General features: G+C 45.5%; 1 protein-coding gene across 2 annotated transcripts; it reads right to left on the bottom strand.

Annotated features, from left to right (window-relative positions):
- Positions 1–2,327: 2,327 nt before the first annotated feature.
- On the bottom strand, positions 2,328–16,575 carry BNIP3L (BCL2 interacting protein 3 like). Of its 2 annotated transcripts, none has more exons than XM_054174949.1 (6): positions 16,363–16,575; positions 10,921–11,101; positions 9,081–9,153; positions 7,193–7,296; positions 6,271–6,420; positions 2,328–5,079 (listed from the first exon to the last, which is right to left on the bottom strand). In XM_054174949.1, exons 1-6 carry the CDS (start codon positions 16,445–16,447, stop codon positions 5,031–5,033), a joined length of 642 nt encoding a protein of 213 aa, XP_054030924.1. In that variant the 5' UTR covers positions 16,448–16,575; the 3' UTR covers positions 2,328–5,030. The 2 variants fall into 2 exon arrangements, with proteins under 2 accessions (XP_054030924.1, XP_054030925.1); XM_054174950.1 differs by lacking the exon at positions 16,363–16,575 and adding an exon at positions 15,755–15,922.
- Positions 16,576–17,792: the final 1,217 nt, after the last annotated feature.

Below are 17,792 nucleotides of genomic sequence, written 5' to 3'. Positions count from 1 at the left end.
GCCACACTGTCCAGCAGACCAGTTCCTGCAGCTTGCTCAGCCCTTGGCTGCTCTGCTAGCCACAAGCAGGAGTTATTACAGCCCTCTATGTAGCCAGATCTTACTGCAGAGCACAACCAGGACTTGTCAGTGCCTGTTTAACTTTCCCCTCCCTAACACCCAGCTAGTCTTTCTGAAACTCAAATAACTGCAGCTACAGCTTCATCTTATCTCCAACAACAAGCAAAACACTGGCAGAAGGAGCAAGTTATTTCTGTGAGCTCCCTTCTGCATGAAATTCAGAGCTGTAAGTAACTATCCAGTGCCACTGGAAGTAAACCCTGGTACAAAGCATCCTCCAGACCTTCAGGACTTCTCAGCCAGGAAAGTCCCGAATGTGATCCCATGTTTGGAGATAAATCCCAACTTAGCTTACTTATTAAGCCTGCACCATTCTCTCAGAAACATGACAGGCTGCTTGTAAGTGACCAGGCGTGCTGTGCAAGAGACCACACCAACCCCAGGGGGCAGATCTGGTGGGACAGGGAAAGGCACCACAAAACAAGGCAGATTCTCCTTGAAACACTTATTCAGGAGACAGCCCCTGAGAAGTATGTACCTGGGAGGCAAAGTCTCCTTTATCTACCACTGAGAAGCATCCCAGGGTCCTGTGGCTGTGACAACTGGGCTGGGTAAGAGGGCCAGCACAACTCACACACTGAAATCTTGCATGAATCCTAAATGACACATCTTAGCAACTCAAACCAGACGGAGGACTATTATACTTCAGAGTAAGCACTTTGGTCATTTTCTGGCTTGAAAATTACTGGATTTCACTTTAGATAACAAGCTGCAAGCTCAATAAACTGTGCCAACAAGAAAGGTCTCTAAACAAACTCCACAACCTTATGGGAAAAGTGTTAGGAAACAGTTTAAAACAGCTATAGTTGACAAAAGCCACTTTCCATGCTCTCACGTCTCCGCAGCAGCACAGAAAGTGAAGTTCTGTTTACTTTCCTTAATGGAAAAGCTCCACTCGCTCTCCCCCTAATGTCAGGACTCATCACAGAGCTTTGGCTGAGTCAGCTGCACTCAGCTGAGCTGACACAAAGAGCGAGTTCATGAAACAGGAATTAACGTGGCCATTTCTTGTTCCAGTAGGTGCTGCATAAAGCACCAGAGTTTTCCAGGATATCTTAAGGTTTTAAAGTGATGTTTGAACCATACAGTCCAAGGGGCCTTGCATTTCATTTGGTTTTCAAGAACCAAAATGCAAAGGGCTCTTTCTGTATAACCAAGCATGAGGCACAGAGCCTACAAACACTTGCAGAGAATCAGGGTTTCATTTTTGAGACAAAATTTGTACAGGTATGCACACACACAAATGTAGAAATAATAGAATTTATATGGAATTTCCCCCTTTTTTTCCTCCCCATTTACTCAGCTCATTTCCCTAGCTTCACTGCATTTAGTTGAATGGAGCAGCAGTATCAGAGTGCTGCTCTAAAACAAGTACAGAAATAAACCCTTTCTCATCAGTCTTTGCTCAAACTCACTTCTACTAGAATGAAAAGAAACCTGAAGGTAGCCCTCGAGCTTCATCAAAACCTGATTTAGACTGAAGTGATTTTAGTGCAAAGACACTGTTGCATTGTGCAGCATTTGATTCTTTTGCAAAACAACTAAAACCAGCCCAAAGTATCCAGTGAGGTTTTTCCCGCCCTGAGATACCTGCTAGGTAAATGTGTTTCTTTCAGGCGTCTGCAGAGTATCCATCTGCTCAAAACCACAGCTCTGCTCTCCAAAGCACCAGCAATGCAAAACTTCAAGCCCGAATCCAAGACATTTAAACTTGGACTGAACAACTCTGCACATGACTCCTAGAAACGCCCAGGGCTCTTGAACCAAGAATATGGAGGCAGATTAACAGTTAGGGTTTCTCTCCCCTATTCTTTAATCTGCAACAGAATTAGGTAACAGAAGAGAAATACTAGGAGTACAACAGAGTTGACCCATGATACAAAAATCCCATCAATTGGACTTTACATTTTATGTACCACTATATTAGTTTGCTTTAAGTTTCCCTGGACAAGGTGCTGGAGGGCTTGGTGCAGGTCCACAACACTGAGAATGGAAATTCCTCTATTAGGTGCTTCAGGGAAAGAAGCAAATGATCCCATGTCACTACAAAGAAAACAAACCCCAGCAAGCTTTCAGATGATTCCAGTCTCTGAACAGCAGCTTCAGTGTTCGTGTAACCCAGAACACAACAGTTCCAGTGGAACGCTGCACACAGCCGTCCTGTAAAAGCAAAGACAATAAAAGAGAGCGAGAAGGGCGCAGCATGAAGTGATTCCAGACAGACAGTTTTGGGAGAGCTTTAATGGCACAAAATGCTGGTAAGCTACAACTTATACATGAGCTGTAAACTGTGTATGTTACAAAGTGCTAACTAATGGATGAAGAATGCAGACTCACTTGGGCTCAGTTAACTCCAATATCTCAACAAATGTCAATTAAAAAAGTTTGAGTTTCTAACAATCTTCAGCTTCCACTTTAGAACAGGAAGTCAGTGTGTGCTGCAGTGAGCTCAGCCTGCTGCATCTTTAATGTGCGAGTTTATGCATTGTTTCTTTTTTCTTTGATCCTATTTACAAATATTCTAGGCCAGTTTTCACTGAAGGTAAGAAAAATTAAGCCTGCATTTTTTTATTGATTTGTTTTCCAAAACTGTAAACAGGTATAAAGCTTTTTAAACAACATTTATCTTAACAAAACTTCAACTATCAATAGTTGAAACCCCTTTTCAAGCGATACAACCACCTGTTTCTGCTCATTGTAGAAGTAGGATTTGCAGCCTCTCATCCAAAGCTTATAGCAGAGCATCAGTAAATACTGCATTGTATCACAGCAAATGTTACAGTGATCACCTCCACTCCTCCTCCAGAGGTCTTGCCACTTTCAGCCACACCATGGTTCCCTCAGACACTCCAAGCTGTGTTGACACTCTAGCCACGAGCTTGCAATACTCTTGGATCAGATTTTAATTTAGAAAGGAGCCTTTTTCAGTACTCCCTACTCAGTAAAAATCTATTTCCCACTATTGCAATTTCCATACAAAACAAGGTGCTGCAATTAGAACTGAAAGCGTTTCAGCCTTTCTCCCACCTCCCTGGTTTTTAGGGCTGTCAAAGGATGTACTTGGTCCTACCTAAAACACCTTTCACCATGCCCCCCACTCCTTGTCCCACCTTTGGGTGAAACCCAGTATCAATGCTTGGAACAACCAGGCAGTGGCAGGCAGCTCAAGGGCCACCAGAAGAGAAAAAAGCAGATGTCAAAAGAATTTCCTTGTCAAGACTGCCCTTGCACCCTGAAAGCATTCTCAGTCAACAGTCAGAAGTAGAGAATACAAATACAGCTTAGCAGGGGGTGATACTTCTCTTTCTTACTTCATGGGAGCTAACTAAATTCTTTTCAACCAAATCTCACTTGGAATTTAGCTTCTATGCATCAACTGTTTCAGGCATTCACTGCTGTATCAAATAATCAACTTTGTAGTCTGATGCAAGCAAACAATTACAGGTAGCTGTTCTCTCCACTCCAGCAGACTAGATCTTGTTTTCCACATGTCAGCCTGCTAAAGATTTTATTTAAATGAGCTTTTTGCTAGTCTTAAAATTAGCACTGGTTCCCTAGATACTTAGTATTAAAGTCTATATCTTTTTTTAATATATTCATATATATATATATATATATTAAAAAAAAAGAGTATTCTACCCTTCAGAGTCATGCTACATGTTCTGAAATCCAATAAAACCTATTTAAGGACAGGACTGTCCCAATGCTTTGTAACAATTTGGTACTAAAGCTTCACATTTTGAGAAGAAGTGTCACTGAAGGAGGACAACGTTAATGTTCCCTAAGATAAGAGTTCAACAACATTAGTGATCAGTCTACCTAACGTGAGACATCACAAGTGACTTCCAGATTCCACGTATCCCCAGAGGAGACTGTACAGTACACGGCGAGGGGAATGTTGAAGGCTCCTGCAGAAGGCATCGCAGAACTCCGCAGCTCAGCGATCCTGACGTGCCTGCCAGGCTGTCCCCCTTGAAGTCAAAAGCTCTGCTTTCTGAAACTGCCCTATCAGTGTGACTGAATGGTTCCACAACAGAGTCATTCTTTTGTACAGAGTCTAACTATACTTACAGCTCTTGGGTTTTTCCTTAAGTTAAAAATACTTGAGGAGGAAAATGTCACATTTAAAATTTCCCCTTAAGAAAACAGGTAAGGAAAAGAAAAGCTTCTTCACATGCAAACAATGCAATTTCTCTAATATTTTCTAGGCATCAGACAGGTTTTCCTACAAGGAATAGGGAGCAGACTTCATAGAAAAGACAAGATTACAACAATTACTTAAAATATGCTGACAGATTGAGTTATCCTGCTTTCAAATGTATGTTCTCTCTGCCTCCTGCAAATGAACCGGTGTTAGCCAATACAAGGGGCCAAGTAAACTCCCCCAAAAAGCTGATTTAGATTTCTTTATTGCCAGTGATTTCTTGCTTTATTTCACAACCAGCTTGTTTTTCAAAAGGAAAACTCAGTTTCACTCCAATCAGTAATTTTCTTCCAAGGAAATTTATCACTGTAATGCAGTCAACATTTACACCATGCACAACTGCAATTTAAGTCAGGTTGCACTGAAGAGGCAACAGCATCACCGATAAAATGAAAACTTGCTGGTGGCATTTTGCATTGAGAGAAGCCCTTGCAACATATGGACAGTTGTAAACTCCGTTCAGCAACTCTGACGTGTCTTGCAGGCCAAGAGGCAGGGGAATGGGAGGAGAGGGAAAGAATGTGGATAGCGAAACACCTCAACAGAGTTCCAACACAATACTGAGTTCCAGAGTTAGCAACAACCTGGATACGTAAGGAAAGGGTGAAGTCAGGGTCATGCTTAAAATGGTCTCAAGTCACATGTACTAAATGAGACAGTAACACCTTCACAGGTCACAGGGGCTTCCAGGTTCTGCACTCCACCTTCAATAAGTGCTGGCTGAAGGTGTGGTCAGTCGCTTCCCAATGTAGATGCTGAAACAGAGAGCATAAGGCAGAGGTAGTTCAAGGAACAGTCTGATCTCCAAACATCCTCAAGCACTCAGCTATTCTGATTTGTCCTTCAAGCATGTCTGATGAGATTCTTCCAACTCAACCCCTGTAACATTAATTAGAGTGAGATTTTCAGATGAGCCCAGGAGGAGTTGTCCTACCCATGCCAGTGCAGTGGGCTTCTGCCAGCCCCAAGCTCATCTGAAAACCACAATCAAAAACTTTTGTCTTGTTTGTGGAGCACCTGACACAGGGGCTCCTGAACAGCCAGCCAACACCACCAGATTATCATGGCAAAACAAAGTGCTGCCTGCAAAAGGATGGGGCAAGCTTCCACACACTGAGCACTGAGGAGCTAGGCAAATGCTGATCTCTAATAAATAAATCCTGCAAGATTTACTTGGTCACAGAAAGGCACAATTTGCTGAAGCACAAATACCTCACAACATAGGCTCATGTGTTCTCTGACAGTTTACAAGAATGTAAAGTGGCACTCCATCCCCAGAAACACAGCTGAAGCTAAAGAAAAGCACACTCTGTGTACACGTCTGCCCCACCAGAGCAGAACGTAAGATGGATAAACACAAGGTCAGGATTGAAGCAAACCCAGAGCTTACGTGAGATTAAGCAGGCAATGCAAATACTGCTGCAGAGTCACAGCTGATCTCCCAGAGCACATCCAGCATTTCATGTACCTAAGCATTCACACGGTGACTGTCAGTTGTATCTCACAACTGCAGTATGAGACCCTGAAATTCCAGGGCATGTGCCACACATAGGACTTTTATGTGCCCCTGGAATGGTTCAAGTTGCAGCAGGTTTCCACCTATTCCATTCTTACTTTCGCTGTGTGATATCTCGAAGCCTAAGCAGAAGGTGTGGACAATCAAATGGCACATGTTATAACTGCAAGGGTTATCTGGCAATTAATGATAATCCATGAAACAAAATAAAAACTGATCTAGTCTCAAAAGAAAACACAGTAATAGCTGCAAAGTTTCAATTGCAACAAAGTTTTCCTGCATCTCAAGAAGTGTCCCAAGTCTGCCTTGAGCAAGGTGCATCAACACTCCAGTTATTCTAGACACAGCCCTTTCCAGCAAGCACCTGACACACAAGCCAAAAAGCAAAGCCAGATGCAAAAGGTGAGGTGAGAATTAGGTCAATACTTACCCTAGTCCCAAAGCCAAAACATGAGATATGAAGAGAGATGGAATGAAAACCTTGAGAAATTCTGCAGAGAAAATGCCACCTTTTTTCATTGCTCCACTTTTTCTCATACTTAAAGACACTGAACGTTTAGGATGTCTGAAATGAAATTCCCTGAAAGAAGAGGGGGAGGGGGGGAAATTCAACAAGGTCTTTTTGTTTCTTTCTCTTTTTGCACACAAATGCACAGATCTCTCTAGAAGCACTTTTTAAAGCAGCACAAAAAGCTAGAGATCAAAGCAAGAGATCCCTTACTCAGAGTAAGGAACCAAAGAGAATAATAGGAGGTATTGTGGAGAGACCACTTACACAGACAGTACAGAGACAAAGGGAGCAGTAGCTGAAGAGAGAGGTAGGTCCGAGAGAGGGAATTTCAGGATGTGATTTGTTAGCAAGAGCCTCATTTTTTGTTCCAAACAGAGATACAGAAGTCTGCCAGATTTAGACAGCATCCTCTATTTTAATAAAAAGGCTTTGCATTCACGGCTCTCAACGTTTCCCCTTCCATGGATGAACATTACATATTTTACATAGAAAGAAAAAGAGGTACAGAGAATTTAGGAGATTTCTCAGCATTATCCCCTTCAATAAGCCAAAACTAAATCCCATGAATCCCAGCTCCAAGTACCCAGCTCTCCCAGTAAATACAATTTTGTCAAGAAACCCTAATCAGCTTGGTGTGGGTTTATATCACTTGACATTACTTTACTGTTGCTATTAAGATTTTCACACTAAATTGTTTTGACTTTCTATAGCCTCCCCAGAGAGAAATCTTTCTCTAAGATGATCCTATGTGGAGAGCCAGAGCAATTACATGTCACTGTGACTTATGATTTTTCTCTCCTTCATATCAAAGAACAGCCATTGGAAAAAGAAGTTAACTCACTTGGGAGGAACGTTTTCAGGCCTACTTGACCAGTCTGACACCCAGTCAGTACTTTTCTTCAAAACTTCCAATTCTTTCTCTCCTTCTACTGCTTCTTCTTCAGACTGAAAATAGACATGGGTCAAGCCTTGTAACACGCAATCAGCTCCTCCTTAGGGTGTTAAACTGAGAGCAACAGCATCAGTGGTAAAGTGATAAGCACCAAGTGGTGACACCTGATAAATGAGCAAGTGTTGTTGGACTGCTGGTTATGTAGAAGAGATTTGATTATGCTAAAAGGAAGATCTGCAGCAGTCAGTACACTACAAATATTATTGCGATATTCAGGACATCCATATCCCTCCAGCTTGTCTGGTTGGGCTTTTTAAAACGACCTCCCAAAAAAATCTGTTTATTACACTTAGTATTAAACAGTACTGGGCAAAAAATGTCCAGGTTTTACAAACAGCAAAACCTTTAAGTTGATGCCATTGGATTTAAAGCATACAGAACATAGCTAAAGCCCAGAAAAACAGTCAAATAAAAGGGCTTCAAACCCAGCATCTTCACCTTTTTAAAGGTGTTAATAGTCATTTAGAATTCATATTGCCTGCAACTTGCAGCTTCTACTGTGTGTGTCCCAGATGCAATAGGGAAAGGCAGGCCCCCACTACAGCTGCCTTGAACCAAAGATTTCACAGAACATCACTTCACACAGATGTTACTACATAGGAAAAAAGAAAACTGAAAGACCTGAGAATGCCTCTGACTTTGGTACAAATTCCTCCTTAGTAATAAAACAATTTGCTGAGGGACTCTCTGTAAAATCAGACAAACCATTTAGAACATTCCAAAACCAGAGGTAATCACAGAAGTGAGATGGCAGAGCCAATCAGCCACTTCATTCAGAGGGTTCTGACTCTGTTAGGGCAGAACTGCAACAGTCCTGCTGTTGGGCCAGGTCTTTGACACAATTAAATGCAAGGTTTCATTCTTCCAGGAATGCTTTTTATTTATAGTGCTGAGAACAGCAAGTTCTATTAAGTGATCGAAGCAAGGGTTCAGTGTTGGTCTCCTCTCAGTTTGCATTATGGATATTACTCACTATCATGTGAGCTGACTGTCTGCAGAGCCATCAACTCAACACCCTAACATCTTGAGCTGAAGTAGAAACATTTCAACAACTAAGCAGGTGTGACACACACAATGGAAGCAGCACTAGACAAGAGACCTGCTACTAACAGGGTACTTCTCAGCGTTAAGAGGGAAAGCCTCGTTTCTCCCCTCATTCCACAGCTATTCCCCTCTGTAAGTCAAATTCCAACTCATGTGAAATCTAAGTCGAAACAAAGTTTACCAACCCTGTCTTGGTACTAGAGAGAAGTGTTCTGGAATGTGTTTTAATTAGTAAAATGTAATTATGAAAAATAAACCTTAAAAGAAAAGGCAATTTAGTTCAACTGCCATAGGCTTGAGAGCCCAGAAATTGTTTACTGCCCCTATTTATGGGAGGTACCAGATAAGGTTCTAGTAAAAAAGCCTGAGTAAAAACCTGCAAGAGCAAAATACAAGAGAAGTAAAAAGCCTGGCCCAAATGATTAAGGGACACCTCCACATTTTGGATAAATAAGGTTTATAGAATTCATTTGCTTGCATTGCAGCTAACAGCCAAGTTAAGGGTCTCAGAAAGAGAACAGCTGCTAGTAAGCAGTAGTTTAATGCATTTTTTGATACACAAAAGCCATGACATTTTAGATCCTTTGACATAACAGAGAGCTTGCTCTGTCCCTCGAGTACTCCCCAAAATGATGTACACAAAGACAAGATCCAAGATCTCTGCACAATGTTCACAACTTCACAATGTATCTCTTTGAAGTTTATATATTTTAAAGGTTAATGAAGACAATACCTGAGAACTACTGTCTTTACTTGTGTGCATTTCCACATCAAAAGTTATCTGTCCATCTTCTTGGGGTGAAGGGCTGAAGAAAAATTGATGTCATGTCAGTTTGCAACACTAGACTCTGTCAGCTAAAGAATTATCAGTGTAACCAGCACTGCAGCTGAATCATTTCCCATACACTCCTGCATACTGCTCAGGTAAGGTACAGGACATGCTGCCCTTCAGAACACAAACAGCAGTATTAGGAAGCCTTCCAAACACCCTCACCTTTCCCATTTTTTCTTTTCCATTGATAATCCTACCTGACTTGAGTTTTCAAGAAATCATAGAATCACAGACTGGGTTGGCTTGGAAGGGACCTTAAAGGACCTAGTTCCAACCATGGCAGGGACATCTCCTACCAGACCAGGTTGTTCAAGGCCCCACCAAACCTGCCTTTGAACACTGCCAGGCTTAGTGCCTCCAGAGAAGCTCTTGGGCAACCTGTTCCAGTGCCTCACCACCCTTATGGGGAAGTATTTCCTCGCAATCCAGTTTCTCCCAATTTGAAGCTATCACCCCTCACTCCATGCCTTTGTAGAAAGTCCCTCTCCAGCCATCCTGTGGACCCATTCAAATCCTGGAAGGCAGCTCTAAGGTCTCCCTGGAGCCTTCTCTCCAGGCTGAGCAGCCCCAACTCTCTCAGTCTGTCCTCACAGGGCAGGTGTTCCAGCCCTCTGATCATCTTTCTGGTCTCTTTGGGGGCTGCTCCAACAGCTCCATGTGCTGAGGACTCCAGAGCTGGACACAATACTCCAAGTGAAGTCTCAGCAGAGCAGAGAGGCAGAATCCCCTCCCTTGACTTGCTGCCTGATGAATATCCAAAAAGAACTCAAAACATCATGCTGAAGACCAACTTACTCTTCAGAGCTTTCAGAAAAGCACATTAAGCATCAAAGCACCTCCCCTTTCCTGTGTGCTACTTCAACTGTCAAAAAGGCAAATAATTACCAAAATGCGAACCAGTGGAAAAACAAGTGTAAAAAACACAAACCCAGGAATCTCTTTCACTAAAAATGTGGGCAGTGACTGTAAAACTCCTTGCTAGTAGAACTCCTCAACAATCATCACCTACCAAACATTCCTGGCTGGACTGCAAAGTATGAAACTACTGACAGCCAGTTTCTTAGCAACACAGACGTAAGAAAATGTTCCATAAATACAACCATTCTATTTGAAATATTAATATGGCTCCCTTTAAAACACTCCACTCCATTCAGTAATTAGATCAGGCCTAACTAACTTTAAGCAGCTTTTATCTGATGAACCCCTTACATAATAAGACACACAGCAGACATGAGAGAGTTCACCCAACAAAATTGAAGGAGGCAGGAGCAGAGGGACAGCTAAAATTATAGACAGAACCCACAAGAGGATTCCCACAGCTGCTCCAAAACTCCCTGGGAAAAAAGGTGTAATGAACACCTAAGAATATCATCATGCTCACGTGCACCTCAAAGGATTACAGCTTTAGGTAAGAAGAATCACAGAACTGTCTCGGCTGGAAAAGACCTCTGAGATCACCAAGTCAGTAACATTAGGTACTTTGAATCCCCTTGGCATAAATCACATGTGCTAAGTTTAACTGTGACATTGATGTGAGCTTCCTGCTCCTGGACTACTCAGTTTTCTGTGGTAATGAAGTATTCTTCAGTTCTGAGGTGGTTCTTGATAGCCATGAGCCAGTAAATACTCCAGACACTGGAGCATAACAAATTTAAGGCCAAGGAAAAGCTTTACCCCCACCCTGCACTTAGAGGATGAACACTGCAGTAAGTTGCACACAGGGCAGCAAACATTCCTTTACCTGTCACAGTGGGAGCTACCCCTGGAACTGCTCTGTCCCGACTCGTGCTGGGCGTCCAGGAGGATTTTCTCCATGTCTCCATTGTGGATGGAGGATGATGAAGGGACGTGCTCCAGGCCTCCGTTCTTCCCACTGCCGTTATCGTTGCTGTTGCCGTTCATCTGCAGCTCCACCCAGGAACCTGTTGGACCAGCCAGATGCGCCTTAGTGAAAGCAGTGGAGCTGAAACCCATCATCAAGTTATCAATTACACACAGAAAAACACACCAGCATGGGGGATTCAGATAACATGCCCTGCTGCTGGGAGAAAGCTCATAAACACCCACTGCAAGCAGGACTGACCTGGCTTTTCCTCTTTCATCAACATAAACACCCCTAAAAAGTTCTGGGGTGTTGTTGTCTACCTGCCCCCAAAGCCAGGGGAAGAGCATGGCCCCTCTCTCCTCAACTGTTCACACTTTAATGGGCCATATTTCTCTCTGGAGTTTGAAGCTTCAATTACCTGTCTCAATCACAGTAGTCACCAAGCTTCCTTGTTCTCCTGTGCTCCTACTGTTCTGCTTCTCTTTTTTAAAACAAAATTCTCATTCCCCAGCCCCCTGCTCTACAAATCCTCATTTGTGATTCCATATTCTCCTCCTTCCCTCTCTTTCCAAAGGCCCCCAGTCAACCCCTCATCTACACACGACACAGGCTGCCCTTCTCAGGCCTTGTTCCACTCTTTGCCCTGGCCCCTAACAAACATCTCCCTCATTGCATGCCACCTCTCCTATCCTACCATGACCATACTGGGTCATACAACAACCCTGAACTTGGCACTGAGCTTCCTCACACAGCAAAAGGACACAATAACACAAACACAACTGCAGTCAGGTTAAAACACTTCCCTGCTAATAAGCCAAAACAAAGAGCTGAGCAGCACGAGGAATCCCAAACTCTCACAGGTAGTAAGTTAACAATCTCATTGCCTTGACTTCAGCCTCCTTCCCCTGCCCCTTTCTGCCCTTTCCATAGCCAAAGAGGGCTGCACAGCCCAAAAGTTGAAGGTTTCCTGGGTTTGCCTTTATTTTACATAGTCCTGCCTATAGGCTATCCACCTGTGCACTGACATTTGACAAAGAGCAAGAGGACATGGCAAATACTAAAAGCACCTGCTAAGAAGTCCATGTGCTCCGTAGCAGGGCTGAGGATTTTTATCTTTGCTTTTAAATGTCTTCACTTGTATTTAGGTGCAGAGTAACCAAATGCAAAGCTGTTCATTAGGCACATGCTTCAACTGGAAACAAACAGGTTTGGGAAATATGTTTCATTCATAAATAAACTGGTGAAGGTAGAACAGACTTCTCTTGCTCTCTGTTCCAAATATTTAACTACATTCCCTATTCAACTGCAATCCCAACTTCCTCATTAAGACATATAAGGAGAATCATACAGCCATGATTATGGAGAAGAAGATCTCCAATTTCTCAGAAGGATCCTGTTTTCAAGGCAACATTATGTCCCATTATCAGACAGAGAATGTGTGATATCATCACAGTTCCTGCAGAACTTAATCTGGCACCTGAATGTCAGAGCTTTCAGAGCTTTTGTGGGTTTTATTTTTTGAGGTTTTGGCATCTTCAGCACTGAGGCAAAACCTATTCAATAAAGGAAGCCTAAAGACATGAATCAAACAGCTTTTATAAACACTAAAGGTACGGGTTCTAAATTTCAACACTGATTTCTTGGCTTCTGAAATGCATCTTAGACTGCCTGCACTTATCTTTTAATTGCAAAGTTTTGGCAGGGGGGAGGGGCGCCGGCGACAGCGGGGAGGGGCGCCGGCGACAGCGGGGAGGGGCGCCGGCGACAGCGGGGAGGGGCGCCGGCGACAGCGGGGAGGGGCGCCGGCGACAGCGGGGAGGGGCGCCGGCGACAGCGGGGAGGGGCGCCGGCGACAGCGGGGAGGGGCGCCGGCGACAGCGGGGAGGGGCGCCATCTCATCACAAATTCACCTATTTTCAACGTGATCTTGTGAGGATGAAGCAGAGTTTATCCTTAGCACCAGTTATTATCTAGACCATTATACTGATGACCATGGAAGCACCATAGCCCTACAAGCCCTAGTGGTTTACAGCCTGGTTCCCCCAAACTGCGTTGACAGAGGAGGAATTTTTGCTCGTGTGCCAGCTGTGTGTGCATGGAGGGCTGCTCAGATAATGGGAGATGGCAGCTTTTGCTCAGATCACTCAGCATGAGGCACAGTGAGCATATTACTCCAGATTTATGATGACTGCTGGTGTCTAGATTTAAAACCCAAAAGTCCATGTTGCAAGAGCCACATCACTAAGGTAGATTTGCCTTGTAGCAACACTTCCATAGCAAGAAGCCATGCAGAAAATCGTATGGCAGCTGCAGTGAGAAGACAGACCAGAAAGCTGTATGCTGCCCAACATGCATTTTGGAGTGGAGAGCATCTGCTGGGAGGAATAGAATAGAATAGAATAGAATAGAATAGAATAGAATAGAATAGAATAGAATAGAATAGAATAGAATAGAATAGAATAGAATAGAATAGAATAGAATAGAATAGAATAGAATAGAATAGAATAGACTGGACTGCCCAGGATCTGCAAAGACATCCACCACTACAAAACCAGCAAGGAGTGGTGGAAGCAAACCAGCAAACAGTATGGGAAGAATAGAGGGTAAAGGTGCAGGGAGAAGTCTCCCTCTGACACCAAGCAAAGGAAAAGCCCAGCAGATGATCAGAACTGGCTGCTCTGGCACACAGACTCTAAACACTGCTCCACAGCACTGAGAATTGTGCACAAACCAAACCTTTTTATTAACACTCCCCCCCATGTTTATCTAAAATGTGTTCTGGAGGAAGAACACCCAAATTAGCCTGTGAGTAAGGAGTCCCAACCAGCTGAGCGGCAGTTTACATGACAAGCAGCACGTTCTCCCTCTGACCTCACTCCTCATGAGTCAAGGCACATCCAAGGAAGTGCAGTCTGACATCAGGCTCAAACATGCTGCATCCTCCCACTGGCAGACACAACCGGTTTGGAGGAAGCCAGAGAGCTCAGGGAGTTTCAGACTGGCCAGAGGAACCTGCATTTTTGCTGCTTTCAAAGGACACACAGGAGTACATCCCAGGATAAGCTGCCTACCAAAGAGCATGCTTGCTGCCCCAAGCTTTCCTCAGAACACAGGGACCTACAATCATCATCCACAGGAGAAATCTTAACTTCACCATATTTCAAACTTGACAGTAAAACAGGAAATGTGGTAGAATTCTCCTCCCTTCACAAATCACCTGAGAGACACTTTGGGGAGGAAAAAAACAAACCATACCACAATAACACAACAAAATAACAAACCACCTCATAACTGTTTATCTGAGTGGTATTTTTCTCCAAATGGGTTTGAATTTTGGCCATGCTTTAAAGCTCATCACCTCACTATCCGTTGATCCAGTCTCTTTTGCCACAGCTGGTGGACTGCTTCTACACCAGTACCTAAATGCATTGGGCAAGAGGGGTCTCATGTTGCTTATTTCACTCTGTGACTTCACTTGGGTGGGGGAGATATCAAGCACAAGATATACATTTAATATAAATACTGCGTAGTCAACTTGAATAAACTAAGAAATACCATTTTCATAATGCAGTAGTTGATAAAAACAAAAAAAGAAAGAGAAGAAAGCTGTTCAGATTCCCACCATGGAAATTATTAAGCAAATCTGCCATGACAGAGCTAGATGGATTCCAGCCTAAGGTGAGATTTCTTATTTTTGTCAATACATAACAGAGTTTTATCATAATTAAAATACAAGAAGCACCTAGAATTCCCATTACAAGCAAGCCTTCTGTTTTATCTTTGATGAACCCAACAGGTTTATTCCCAGGTCTTCTACCCTTTGAGTCAAGGGCTAAGGGATCTCTGAATGAAAGGCCCTAAAGAGGCACAAATGACAGAGAACAAAATGAATCAGTGTCTAAGCTCATTAGTCTGAAAAGGTTCACTGAAAAGCTCATATAATGGCAGAAAATGTAACTATAACACCAAAGCATTGTGGAAAGGCTGAACGTCTGAAAGCAGCACTAAGCCTGGATGGAGCTGGTTGGCTGCATTTGTTTTGTCCAGGGAGCACAGACTATCAAACATTTCCTCTCATACCTTGTGCTCACCACCTTCAGTAATCACATTGATTCTGCTAAGCCCTTCCCTGCTGATCCAGCAGTAAGATCTGCGTGGGCAGATCCAGCAGAGGCTTACAGAGCACTCCTCTCTTGTTGCTCCTATCTCACAGCAGATTAACACGTCCCACAGAGCCAGTTAACTACCAAGAGGAAACAAAGAGGGGATGTTAAAACACAGAAGCATCAGAGGCAGCAGATTCTAAAGTCAGTGCCCAGTTAGGCACCAGGCATGCCCCCATTCCAAGGTGTCAGAGTTGTTAAAGTCTGCTAACAGCCCTGAATAATTTGCTGAAGTACAGATTTGACTCAGGTGAGCACTGCTGTGAGCTGCCATGGCTCTCACATGAGGCAGTGCTACCACAACACAATAGCAGTGTTAGGCACAGGCCACGGTTTATCCTTCCTTAACACAATTCCCATTGAACTAGAGCAGCTCAGCCAAACAATCTATTTCGTGGCCAGTTTAACTTCACTGTAAACTATGAAGGTAACAGTTAATCATTAATGCAATTTATTCACCTCTTCAAGCAGCAGCATCCTTAGTAATTACAAACAAACGAAGGGCGGCATTACTCTAGACATGTAACACGAGGGAAAAGCATCTGCCCAAGGACGGGAGCCTGAACACAACCCCCAACGTGCCTCACCGATGCTGTGCAAGGGACAAAAGACGGCAGAAGGGCGCTGACAGCGCTGCCGGATACCGCGGGGCAGAGCTCACGTCAGTGGCATTGCCTCAGCCGCTGAACAAACTCATTCCACAGCCATGCTCCTCCCCTGCCCTGCTCCATCCCCATCTTAGCTTGCCAATGCCAGCCACCGAATGAACTCCGTTCCACCACGGAGCAAACCTGCTCCAGCTCGTCTCGCACCAAACCACGGCGCTTGCTCGCTCCTCCGGCTGCCCTCCCCACGGCCGATTCAGCCTCCACCGCCGTGGTGAAGAGCGTCGCTCCCCGGGAAACCCCCCGGGGCTCATTCCATTTCGGGCAGGCAGCCTCCTCAGCGCTCCCGACCCCGGGCCCCACTGCCCCCAACTCGGTGCCCCCCGGCCCCGCTCCCGCCTCTTCCCCCCGGTGCCCGCCGCCGGACCGATCAGACTCGCTCCGATTGGCCCCCGGCGGCTCGCGCGGCCCCGGCTTCCACCAATCACAGCCCAGATAAGGGGGGCAGGGGGTCGCGGCCCCACGGCGGCCTCACAGCCGGTGGGCCCCGCCCGGGCCCTTCGGCGCTCGCTGCCGCCCGCTGCACTCACTGTTGAGGCCCGGCTCGGTCTGCGTCCCCTCGGCCGGCGGGTTGTTGTTGTTGTTGTGCTGCGGCAGCTCCTGAGGGCTGGACATGGCGGCGCAGGAGCGGCAGCGGAGTGACTGAGGAGCCCGCTGGGGCTGGGACAACAACAACAAACCTGGACTCCGCTCCAGGCCCGCCGCCCCGCCTCCCGCACTGCGCAGCCGCGGCCACCCCGTGCCCGCCCTCCGCCCGCCTTCCGCCGCTGCGCACCACGGGGTTCACCGCCCCTGCGCACGTCTCGCCGCTGCTGCCGCGCCTGCGCCGGGCCTCACGGACCGAGGCGGGGAAAGCGCGGGAGCACGGCGGGGCTCGGCCTGTGCCGCCCCCCGGGAACGAGGGAAAATGCGCAGAGCAGCGGGACCCGTGCGGTGCCGGCCGCGGGGATGTGCGGCCTGTGCGGTGCCAGTCACCTCAAAACGTGGGGCTGGAGTTACCATGGGCGCTGGACTTGGCAGTGACAGAACCTTAAGGGGGATTCTTCTGTTCCTCGTTTGTTCATTCACATTCTCAATCACGAAGCAGCAGTGAGACTAACGTCTCACAAATTATTATTTAATTTGCCTTCCCAGCTGTAAAAATCATCTTTGCTGGCTTCACTCCATTTGACATCATCCAAGGTTTATTTTGAAGCTTGGAGTCTTTTTGGTGGAGCTTTATAGCTCAAGTCCCACCTCACACACGTGTAGAAATACCCTTCTTCCCAATAGCAGTAAAAACCTTTAATGTCATAAATCCCATCCACATTGGTCACAACAACCCCAGGCAGTGCTACAGGCTGGCGGGGGAGTGGCTGGAGAGCAGCCAGGCAGAAAGGGACCTGGGGGTACTGGTTGACAGCAGATGAACATGAGCCAGCAGTGTGCCCAGGTGGCCAAGAAGGCCAATGGCATCCTGGCCTGCATCAGGAATAGTGTGGCCAGCAGGAGCAGGAAAGTCATTCTGCCCTGTACTCAGCACTGGTTAGGCCACATCTTGAGTCCTGTGTCCAGTTCTGGGCTCCTCAGTTTAAGAAGGACATTGAGAGACTTGAAGGTGTCCAGAGAAGGGCAATGAGGCTGGGGAAGGGTCTGGAGCACAGCCCTGTGAGGAGAGGCTGAGGGAGCTGGGCTTGCTTACCCTGGAGAAGAGGAGGCTCAGGGGAGACCTTCTTGCTCTCTACAACTACCTGAAGGGAGGTTGTAGCCAGGCAGAGGTTGGTCTCTTCTCCCAGGCAGCCAGCACCAGAACAAGAGGACACAGTCTCAGGCTGCACCAGGGGAGGTTTAGGTTGGATGTTAGGAAGAAGTTCTATACAGAGAGAGTGATTGCCCATTGGAATGGGCTGCCCGGGGAGGTGGTGGAGTCACCATCACTGAAGGTGCTTAAGAAGAGACTGGATAAGGCACTTGGTGCCGT

The sequence above is a fragment of the Dryobates pubescens genome, chromosome 31, assembly GCF_014839835.1.
Source record: "Dryobates pubescens isolate bDryPub1 chromosome 31, bDryPub1.pri, whole genome shotgun sequence".
Lineage (NCBI taxonomy): Eukaryota > Metazoa > Chordata > Aves > Piciformes > Picidae > Dryobates > Dryobates pubescens.
This window is presented reverse-complemented; position numbering and strand designations above follow the sequence as displayed.

Excerpts from the sequence above, each read along its gene's own strand:
- BNIP3L (XM_054174949.1), bottom strand. The coding sequence starts at position 16,447 with ATGTCCAGCCCTCAGGAGCTGCCGCAGCACAACAACAACAACAACCCG. Across the intron at positions 11,102-16,362 it reads GACCGAGCCGGGCCTCAACA|GTTCCTGGGTGGAGCTGCAG; the intron begins GTGAGTGCAGCG and ends CTGGTCCAACAG. Across the intron at positions 9,154-10,920 it reads GGTAGCTCCCACTGTGACAG|CCCTTCACCCCAAGAAGATG; the intron begins GTAAAGGAATGT and ends ATTTTTCTTCAG.